Here is a 12,070-nt window from a genome sequence, read left to right on the forward strand (position 1 = left end):
AAATGCCATCACTGCTAGTGTTCCTATATTATGAACCAATGAGATGATTTCATCTAAGGTCTTATTAAGTAATGTCAGTGGTTTAAATAGCGTAACATCGACTGCAGTGTAGACATCCACTTAGAGACTAGCAGATTATGTTCCTCATGCAAATGATGAAACGCTCCTTAAATTGAAAGAATATTATTTTCATTATATTACTGAGGGGGGGCTACGTCAGTTGTGCTACCGTTCTGTTTTTGTAGCGGTTCTTGTGCTACTCAGAAGAGATAATTCTTGGAAAAATAGATGGGAGATATATTTCAGCTATAAACTGTGTTGTACCACTTTGCGGTACTTGCTGAGGCCATGGTCTGTCTTTTGTCTCCTTCACAACTAGTTCTTGTATAGGTATATAAAGGGGAGAGGTCAGTCAATAGTCTTGGCTGAGGAAAGGAAAGCAGTACTTAAACTACAGTTAGACAGGGACAAACTTCCTGAACATTTCAGATCTGTGTTGGACTGCTAGTCCTAGCACTTCTGAAATATAACTGATTGCTTAAAAACATTTAATTCAAAAACATGCTGTTATAGCTTTAATGCGTTACTTTATTTTCCTGGTACTCACATATACCAACCCTGAGACTGCTGTATCTCAGAGTCTGGGGAGGGTGTACTCTGAGATACTTTTAATTAGTATATAGTCCCCTTACCTGCACTTAGGCTTTCGACAGGCAATCAGATATAACATTTGGGGTCTTTAATCTGTCAGATCTTTGTAGAATTGTCCAAGATAGAAGTAAGCAATGCACTTTTAAAGCAGTCCCATGCACGGCTCTCTTCAGTCTAATTGTAGGCTTTCTCTATCTAGGAGTTGTTATATTTGGCATTTACCGCCGGTATTAACTGATGTATCCTATCTCTTTCTTAAACTTTCCTTGCATGCTGTCATAGACAGCAACACAGATGGATGAATTTTCCCTCTTACTGTAGAACATGAAAAGCTCAAAGAGATTCTAGTCAAAAGTAATAAACTACTGCTCTATCACAAACACTTCTAACTGCAGTCTGATACCAGATGTTAACCCTCAAGGCATTTGTTACCAGAGACTGATGAAATTATTTGCCATCAGAGCAAGAAAAATCTTGTGCTGAAATTGAAACAGTGCACACAGGGACATTCAGAGCAGCATTAATGAACCCATTCTCAAGAAACTCTTGAATAGTTCATAGGTTTATAGGAGGTTACTAGGCTATTGGCCCAAAGGCCTTTATAAGCCTAGCCATGTTATACCCTTGTTCCCTTATTGACCAAGTTGTATGCTATATATTTGTAGCATGAATCTATAATCAGCAATGATTGCCCTTATTCAAGAGAGACATGGGTGACACCCCCAGGCTAAATTTACTGTCTCCCATCCAGTTGTCTAAGTTGCACTTAAATAGGATCATTGAGGAGCGCTGTTTTACATGAATTGGGAGTTTGTTCCAGAGGACTGGCAATCTCTGGGAGACATAGCTGTCTCTCTAGCATGTCCTGTTAATATCACAGGCCAGGTTAAGATCCATAGAGTTAGTGAATCTTGACTTATTTGACTTGCAGATGTGCAGCATTTCCATTAGAGCAGGATCACAGACTGCACTGTAGGCCAGGCACAAGTCGCCTCTCAGCAGCCTATAAGATACAGAGTACAGTGACAGGGCCTTCAGTCTGTACATGTAGGTCATGTGTTGATGGCCCTGAATTTCCTTGGTGAGAAACCTCTGAGGTCTCTCCAGTTGATGCAAGTGTCTGGTGAGGTACATACAGAAGGGAGATTGTACTCTTTTAGTGGCCTGATGAAGGATGACTACAGAGGAGTTATAACATCTGTAGCTCTGCATGCAGTGCCCTTACTTATGAGATGTGCAACACAGAACACCTTCCTTACCACTGTGGACATAGTTAAGGTTGCTATCAACCTGTGTTCCCAAATCTCTTACCACAGGGTTTGAGCTAAGGGGGGTACTGTTAATTTTGTAATTTGCAGGAACTTCCCATTTGCCGAAAGAGATGATACCACATTTTTTTTGCATTTAGTTTAAGTCTGTGGCTTTGGCACCAGTCATTTTTCTTTGTAAGCCCTTTTTGTAGTGTGTCATCATCATTGGGAGACTCATTGACCGCACCCAGTTTGCAGTCATCAGCAAACTTGGTAAGCCACAGGCCATCTATTTTCACCTAGAGTTCTGAGAAAAAGATTCCAAACAGCATGGGTCCCAGCACAGATCCTTGTGGTACACCACTGGTAACTGGTATTCTGGTAGAGGTGGAATCCCAAACTTTGACTGTGTGCATTCTGTCAGTGAGCCAGTTAGCTACCTATCTAGTGACATATGGGTTAATTCCCAGCTGGATAAGTTTCTCAATGATGTCTGAGTTGGGGATTGCATAAAAAAACTTGGCTAAGTTTATATAAGCTGTATGTACTGTTTTACCTTCATCCAGGGTTTTAGTGACATTCTCAAAGAAGTCCACCAGGTTTAATAAGCATGATCTACCCTTAACCAAGCCAAATTGGGTTGGGTCAAGAATTTGAAGGTTACCTATGTCTTTGTTGTTAAGGTCCATGATGATTCTCTCCATGGACCTGCAGATAAGGCTGGTTAGGCTTATGGGTCTTTAGTTCCCAGGGTTGGTTGATGGACCCCCCTTTGTGCAAGGGAATAACTTTTGCTGTTTTCCACCTGCTGGGGCAGAGCCAGTACTTAAAGTGTGGTTGAAGAGAGTAGGTCCTGTTTTAGACCATTTAGTAGGCAACCTGGGATGTTATCCAGTCCCTTAGAGGCTGCAATTGTGACCATGGACAGTGAGGTTATGACCTTCTCTTTGAAGATACTAGGTAGAGGACTGGTGACAGCTATGCTTTGGGGTATGTCTACTGGTGACAGGGGAGTGAATTTTGCACCAAATCTGTCTGATATCAAGTTGCCAATGTCTGCAGAGTTAGTATGAGTGACCACTACTAGTTCAGCACAAAGCTGGGCCTTCCCTTTAGATTTCTGACATAGCTAAAGAATGCCTTGTGATTATCCTTAGCATTGTAATTGGTTTTAGAGGATTACACAAGATATCTAATTCGCTTGTTCAAGCTGTGGAGGGTGTCCTTCCTCTGTTGAGTCAGTTCCCTCTTGTTCTTAGACATGCGATTCTTTCTCTTGTTGTATAACCTGTTTATGCTTGATGTCCACCAGTGTGGCTTGTTTTTTTGATCCATTCAAGTACATCTGAGTTTATACATTTGTATAGCTGTGTATACACCGCTGTATAGGGGTCATTGTTGACAGTGGTATCAGGGAGTTTGAAACTATTTATGCCATTGCTTAGGAGGCTATAGTTTGAATTGGAGAAATTTTTCATCCTTTTTGCTCTTGGGGGGGGGGGGGGGTATCATCGTTAGTTTGAATGAGACTGATTTATGATCAGACCGTACCAGGGAGAGCAACACACAGGGGGTAGTGCAGAGACCCCCTATGTTGGTGAGTACTATGTCTAGGACATTTGCGCCCCTTGTGGGGTGCATACTATCTGTTCTGGAGCATTTGTATTAACACAGTCCAGGAATCTTAGGGCAAATGTGCTTTTGCTCATATATAACTCACAAGTCGATGGAAGGATAGTTGAATTCACCCATGACCAAAGTGTTTGGTTGTATCGTGAGGGACTCAAGTAGGTCCAGGTAGGCAAAGTGGTTCTCATGGTTCATGGTGGGGACATATCACTAACAATGTTATAGAAGGGGGGGTTTACCTACAGTTAGTTGGACTGGAGTAGCTCTAGGGAGTTGTACTGTTTGACCAGTCTTGAGGTGTATTTGCCTTTAAAGAAGATGGCTGCATCTCTGCCTTTTGTTCTTTCATGCTTGTTTTGAGGTTTGACTGTGTGGAAGGCACTGTAGCCTTGCATGGCTGTGATGCTCTCTGCGGCCTTGAACCATGTCTCTGTGAATGCACAGACATTGGCATCTTCCAAGGTAAGGAGTGCTTCCAGTGAGTGCAGTTTTCAATTTAGACTCCTAGCATTAAGCAGCATAACCTTGGGTTTGTCTCTAGTGGATTTTTTTACATCAGGAATTTTGTTGTTAAGATATTGCCTAAAAAAGGCACTATGAGAGAGGAAAGTAACTTTCCCAGTAGCCAAAAGCCAAGAGGCAATAAGTGAAGACCATCTCTGACAAAAGCAGCGTGGTCTGTCGACCATATCTTCCCATGCTGACAGTTACTGGATCCCCCTGGATTGGCACCATAAGTTAAGCCAATTATTGAAGTCAGCCATTTTTTGTTTATATTGAGGCATCATCCTGGGTGAAGGTAGAATGCTGCTTAGGGCTAGGGACATACCTGCCCTGGACACATAATCTGAGGGTTCAGTCATGCCCCTCTTCATGTCTCAAGTCATTCACTCCAACATGGACTATGACAGAGTCATAACAGTACTTGTTGACAGACCTGACTGTGTGCATGATCTGACGGATCTTGGCACCTGACAGGTAGCTGACCATGACCTTCTCCTTGTCCAGCCTGGGGAGGGCGACAGCTGTGTGTCTCACTATGGAGTTTTTTTGTGAGCAAGGCATTTGATTTTGAGGTGTTTTGCCTTAGGGGCTTATTGGCTGAGACACTGTTGCATGTATTATTATGTATAGTGGATTCTGCTGGGTCTGCACTGTGTGTGTAGAAAGTTTGTGCTTAGGAGGTCTCTGATCTTTAGGGAGACTTCTAGCAAGTACTTCGATGTATAGGGGTTATGTGTTGTGAGCTTGTTATATGCAAGAGATGAAGTGTGCATGCTGACAACCTGTTTGATATCTGGTTTGTTTTTATAGTTACTTGTGCAATATGAAGATCTTCAAATCAGACATATTGAATGTAGTGCTGTTAATCCCAAAGCTATATAAAGATATTTTTTTATTTATTTTTGTCCCTGTTGCCTGCCTATCATCACACTCCTTTTAGATCATTTGTCTCATTTGTTCTGTGTACATCTGAGTGAGAGCCAACTGAGAGGGGCTACCTTTTAGGCAGCCATTGGGTTAGTTATTTTTTTCACTTTTTGTAACACTAACCCCACTGTAAATGTCTAGTAACACACGTAGGATTCAGCATTTAGTGTGTGTCAGTGAAGGCATATCACCCGCATTCATGAGTGATGCAAATTGTCAAGAGAGCTCTGTGCCCTTTGAAGCCTGCTCACCTATGGTGGTCTTCAGTCTCCTCCAAGGATTCAGTCACAGAAACATGCATTGTGGCTATCCACTTCTGCACCATAGCCTTAAGGAGAGGCAGTCTGTCAAAGCTGTGCCACTTCTGTCCTCCCCAATGCCAGTTCCAACAGGGGTCTGAACTACTAATTGAACTTGGGTTGCCTAGGTCATAAACAGGACTTTGGAACTCAATGCCATTGGAGTTAGCTGTTTATGGAGGGTGTGGAAAAACTTCCAAGCAAAATCATAGCTAAATTATTGGAACACAAAGAAAAGAACAGGCAGAACAAACCCTTATGTATGCAACTAACCCATATCAAAGCTATTGTAAGGAAATGTGCTAGTAATTACTAGAAATTGTACACTCTTTCTAACTGAAATAATTCAGAATTTGAGACTTGAAGTGGTCTTTTAGGATACAATTGTCCTATGTTATATAAAGAAAATGCTGTCTTTCTTGATTCACCCAAGTTATTTTTAATAAAACACCTGAGTTTTGGACAGCACTGAAACTAAATGTTTTTTGAGTGCTAAAATATGAAACTCATTGATGACGATGTGAATATTTATTTGGTTTTCTTTTCATTTTCTTTTTTGTTTGTTTTGCTTGGCTATTTTTGCAAAGTTGGAAGCCTCTACTACTGATATGCCTGCATCTGTTAAGAGTCCATTTCCTTAATAAATATGTAAAATAAAATCCTTGCTAAAATCTTAACCATCCATCTTGAAAAGATCTGGAGAAAGTTACTGAATACTGAGCAAGCAAGATATGGGGGAAAAGACAAACCATTTAAACACTTCAGTGGCATGAGGCACAATCTTAACAATTGTTAAGTGCCCCCCTCCAACAGCTTTTAAGACTGGGCCTCGCACTAAGAAGTGGTAGTAACAGCCAGCAAAGAACAATGGCAGAAGTCGATACATCTCCATTTTACTTGCTATCTATTCTACAGCCTGTCCCTGACTTAGTTTGAAAATCATTCCCTGGTGTGTCTTGCTGTCTGACAGTGCTTGCTAAGTGCTTTATCAGCTTTCAAATTCAGCAAAACGTTTTGCACTTTTTTTCTCTTTACTGTATGGAGCAAATAAATCACCATTGATTTGTCTACTGCCTTCCCAAAGTAAATAGTAGAGTGACCTTCAGCAAGCATGATTTCTTTCAATTGTGCCAACTGTGTTTTTCTTTCTGCCTGAACAGAGCAAATTCAGAGATACTGAAGTGCTAAATTGTAAATTATAAAGAACTAACTTGCTTGCATGGCTAAGATGAGTACTTCTTCTGTGCAGATATATCTCTCTGTCACATGGTTTCCTGCAAACACGTCTGCAATGCCTTAATATCAAGGAAGGGTAAACTTGAGACCAACTACTTCAAAGAGAGTTTAATAGATGAACAGTGCACAAAAGAACTTAGTAGAAATTTAGTATTTATAAAAACTTAATGTGGACTGCTTGTTTATGCCATTATATTGTTTCATTTTTCAATTTCCTTAACTAGTAAAGGGTTTGCTTTTCTTCTGACAGTCTGTTCCCAACGATGCCAAGGCACAACTATGAGAAAGCTGCTCCATTAGTGAAATCTTTGTGTGCCAAACATGGTGTACAGTACTTGAGCAAACCGCTGCTAACTGCTTTTGCAGACATTGTGTAGTAAGTATGCAATATTTAAAAAATATAAAGTGTAATGTGCATAGATAACTTTCCACATTTCAAATATGAACAATGGTAGCAGGAAAAAGCAGTAGAGGTATCCCGTTATGTTTGTAATCTAAACCTGTCATTATGCAATTCTTAGTTTGATCATCTGTGACGCCAAAGTCAGAACTCATACAGATTTGTTCCCAGGTAAAACTATTCCATTATTTGTCAGGGCTGGTAGGCTGGAATAACATTTTCCCAGTTAAATTTTCCTGTTACCTGTAACAGTAAATTGCATTATTTTTGGTCTATTTCTCAAATGTGTCAGTTTTATTGAAAAATCAATAACACAGAGAGCTGAAAGTGCTTGTTTATTGTACAAATCCTTTAGTAAATGAACACTCGAGAAATCTGAAGCCATTCCTGTAAAGTACCAAGCTTAAGTTCTGCTATGTGGTGCCACACATCTGAGTGGAATCTCTTCCACTAGTGGAACTGCAAAATAGAAAAATGATTCGGCTATCAAATAGTTGCACCATTGTATAGTTTTTACAACTGAAAGACCTGGAATGTGTACTATGTTTGTCAACCATTCTGCTACACTCTTAATTTAGTGAGGGACGGGCATACTCTCTCTACTTCATTGCATCTAGCTAATGTAGATTTTATTGTGGTGTACCATTAGACCCATTAATAATAGTGATTTGGGGAATATGTTTAATTATCTACTTGGAGCTCGCTTTATTTTCAGCATTGAGTGGTTACTCTTCTAGTGTCCGGAATTTCGTTTTCTACAATAATAACATAGCTTCACTTGTTTGGTTACTTTGAAATGGGAGTTTTTAGAGACTGTTATTTGGAGACTATATTCCCTACCTCCCTTCCTTAATTACAAAATAATGTCATTTTTAAATCAGAAAGTGCATGGAGTGATAAAGACCAACTATTTTAAAGCACTATGTCTAAAATGCAAAAAAAAAAAATAATAATAAAAAGAGAAAAGGATTGAATTTATTTTGACAGTTAGATGGTCAGAAATTGCTCTGTTTGTGCACTAAATTGTGTCATGTGGGTTTTAACTCCCATCAGGGCTTTTTTTCTAATTGTCTTATTATTAGTTGTACAGCCTCCACAAGCTTTATATTTTGAAAGCAATCCAGTTTCTCAACAGTGCTGTGGCAACTGCCGCTTGTCACTTATCAGTGGATATTATTTGTTGTACTGATGTCTCATTGATTGAATTTTGTGTTGGTTGAATGCAATCACTGAAATTTTCAAACAAGTTAGTTAAATGTAGCACAACTTATATGGTATGATGCAATTGTGCCACTAAAGACACGGGTTTGAATTATTATGCTGCAGTCAGGTGTACTTTTGACAGATGTGTATATGAAGTAGTGTTTTCTGATGTAATAGTGGTCACTGTGCAGCAAATGGGGGTGGGTGCTCAGTACTGAGAGCAACATCACAGAGAATGTATTGAAAAAAACACATCAACAAAGCTCACACATTGAATTGTTTGCTCACAGAAACACACACTCATCACAAATAAGTGTTCAGGCACACACACACACACACACACACACACACACACACACACACACACACACACACACACACACACACACACACACACACACACAAACACTGAACCAGACAAAGCCCAGATTGCTGACAGTAATTAATGTTCAGATGCACAGAAACACCACAAACATCTAACTGCACACAATAGAGGCATTTCCAGCACAATGTGCTACCCTACCTGCACACACACACACACACACACACACACACACACACACACACACACACACACACACACACACACACACACACACACACACACACACACACACACACACACACACACACACACACACACATATACAAACACTGAACCAGACAAAGCCTAGATTGCTGACAGTAATTAATGTTCAGATGCACAGAAACACCACAGACATCTAACTGCACACATTAGAAGCATTTCCAGCACAATGTGCTACCCTACCTGCACACACACACACACACACACACACACACACACACACACACACACACACACACACACACACACACAAAATGAACCAGTGACCTAATCCATGATCACATAACTAGTACTACATACCACATTGCAGAACCAATCAATGACACACTTGCCAGCAAAAACACATCGCAAGGACTGTAGACGCTATTCAATCCCCACCATTGATCATCAACAGATACCCCCTTGCACACACATATACATACACAGCACTTTCTTGATGAGTTCATGTATTAAACAGACAGGTCTATGGTTTGATGAAGTCATACAATTGTCATTCAGTGAATATAGCAGTATTAATAATTTAATATTTTGCTTTGCTACTATACTGCAAGATTAACTTATTACTATTTGTATATGTATCTCTGTATTTCCCTCACAGAGTTGCATCAGTGGAGATTGCTCCCTTGTTAGTAACATTAGTAATGGCAAAAAAAAATAAATAAATAAAAAGTAAGGAAGTTTAAAATACGTTTTTATTAATTAAATAGCCTAGTAACTCATTGCTATCTTTAAAAAAGAACAGTTGGATAGTTTACAAGCTGTCATTAACTGAATGAAATCATGAATTCCTATATATAGCTAGTAAACTGCCTTTAACAAATGAATAGTTTAACAGTGTGTGTATATTATTCTTTTTTCTCTAAGGTGACATAGGCCAGTCAGTACCCCTTGTCCATCCTACTCTTTCTATAGCCCTGTTTCTTCATTTGTATTATATCTTAGGTTGGTGCTGCAAAAGGGCCCAAGTGGTCTCATTCACGTACCTGTAAATAATAAAAATAAATATCGCATTACTTTCCATTCAAGTCCTTAACATACTGCATAAGAGATGTTCTGCCCACCTTCATTTCATATTTTTACCAGCATCTGATCAGTCATGTCAAAAGATCTTTTTACATATATTGTTTTCTTGCAAGAACCCTAGATTTTTCTCAAAGGATAAAAACACAAGCCATTTCCATGGAAAATAAAACTTGTCAGTGCAGCTAATGAAAGAACAGTGTGTAGTTTACACGGTGGTACTATAAGTATGCACAGTCAGACCTGTAGTGGATATTTCAAAGTTTCTTTCTTTTTTTTATTGGTAAATATTTGTATTGAACAGTTTTAAAATATGTGTAGCAAACAACATAATAATAATTCTAGTTGATATCCAGATAGTGCCTTTTAATGGGTGAACCAGGAATAATGTCTGGTTAAATGGCTTCTCAAAATCACAAACTAGGCAAATGGAGGTTGTGAGAATCAAACCCAGGACTGCTGCAATATCTAGGTCTAGCAGCACATAGACTTCTGTACCAAATTCTTAGATGATATATATATATATATATAAAACTTCATCAGATGAATAAACTGCCATTTAAATACAAAGAAATAAAAGCATCACATCCTGTTAAATTTAAAATGTGAATAAATACTTATTCTCATTAATCTCACACATACATATATATGAAACATCTTCTAATAAAAATGACCAATTTTTTAATAATTTTAGACTTGATATTAAGTGTATCCCTGGTGTATGTAGTAATGGCATTGAACTAGAAATATTCAAACAGTTTTCATCCAAAGCTATATATATATATATATATATATATATATATATATATATACACACACACACATATACATACACACACACACACACACACACACACACACACACACACACATATATATATATATATATATATATATATATATATATAAATTTATTTTTTTAAACTTGACTATAAAAACTCTGTGAACTAATGGGTTAGACTACGTATTAAAATAGAAAAAAAGGGAAAAAAGGACATGTGGGAGAAGAAAAACTCATAGAAAAAAAATTTAAAATATGTGCAAAATAGAAAAATGTTGCTCATTTATATCAGTTATCCTAAAATGCCTAAAATCATTATTTATATTAAAGCAATTAAAAATAATAGATCAATTCAATCAAAATTTATATAATTTATAATACAATCCATAGAGTGCTGCCATCATATTTAACTAAATATTGACCAAACTTAGGCCAATATTTATAATTATTTTTACCTTTGGATCTCATTACAGTTGTATTAAGTTTCATGCCATAGACATAAGACAAAAGGATACAAAATTGCAAAACAAAGAATTTTTTTCTGTCAATCCTTTTTAATAACTTTCCTTATTCTGCTAATATCTACCACAACAAAAACCTTTGTAATGTATTTATGCAGATTGGGACTGTGGCATTAAAGAAACCCAAATCCTTTATTAATTAAAATTGATCAAACCATAAAGCTCGGACAAAACATTTAAAATCTTGCTAATTCTTTTTATTGCTTCAAATTTGCATGTCAATATTTAAGGCTGTATTACATCTCCACATATTTAACTTTAAAATGTTAATGGTCCTATGAAGAGTAAGAAAAGGTGATGGAATAAATTGCAAATGAAGGCATTTCAGAAATGATGTTGGAGTTCTAGAAGATTTCATTACTATTTATTTTTCTTCCCAAATTAAAATTTGAGAATAATTACTCATAAAAATTAAAATAAATTAATTGTTTTTCTTTTCTAAGATAAGTCTGGATAGCATGGATGAATGAGATTTAAATTATCTTTTCTTGTTTAGAGTATTACCACTATATACTAATAATGTAGTCTGCTTTCTGAGCCTGGGGTACCATGTATTTTCTGCATTAAATAAATAGCTAACCTGTTGTCTAACCATTCGTTGTTACTTACATTTCATTTTGAAGTAATATAATCTAAATTTAATATACCAAATATTCTTCAAACAGCTAAACTAAAGCATAATTCCATTATCTCTCCAGATTTATTTTGTTGACTCATTGCTTGTATGAAAATATCATAAATTGTTGCCCATTTTTACTATAGAAAATATCTAATTCTTTAATGAAGAATTTTATAATTTAATTTTTAAATAATTTTAGTTAATAATTAAAATAATTTTGCTCAGTTGGACAGCATATTTAGTAATGGAAAAAGTCAGAGATTTTAAGATTATTCAGATATTTTCATTTTTTTTTTTAATTTTTATGCAGTGCAATCTGTATGCCATTCCATCTTGTGCCATAGCATGTCATTTCCTTTGCTGAGTTCTGATTCATTAAATATGCAGTTTATTTAAACAAAAGCACATGAAATTCAATGTCACACCTACTGAATCAAATCTAAC

The 12,070-nt window shown here is 37.3% G+C and overlaps 1 protein-coding gene across 1 annotated transcript in view; it reads left to right on the top strand.

Moving 5' to 3' along the window:
• Nucleotides 1–12,070, top strand: part of FADS1 (fatty acid desaturase 1) — a 390,247-nt gene that overhangs the window by 339,134 nt on the left and 39,043 nt on the right. Inside the window, exon 11 of the mRNA XM_044067445.1 lies at nucleotides 6,747–6,872. Coding sequence (XP_043923380.1) covers nucleotides 6,747–6,872 — 126 coding nt within the window. The remainder of the gene's footprint in view (nucleotides 1–6,746; nucleotides 6,873–12,070) is intronic.

Source organism: Protopterus annectens, chromosome 3.part1, assembly GCF_019279795.1.
Source record: "Protopterus annectens isolate FY-2018-M chromosome 3.part1, PAN1.0, whole genome shotgun sequence".
NCBI classification, from domain to species: Eukaryota; Metazoa; Chordata; order Ceratodontiformes; family Protopteridae; genus Protopterus; species Protopterus annectens.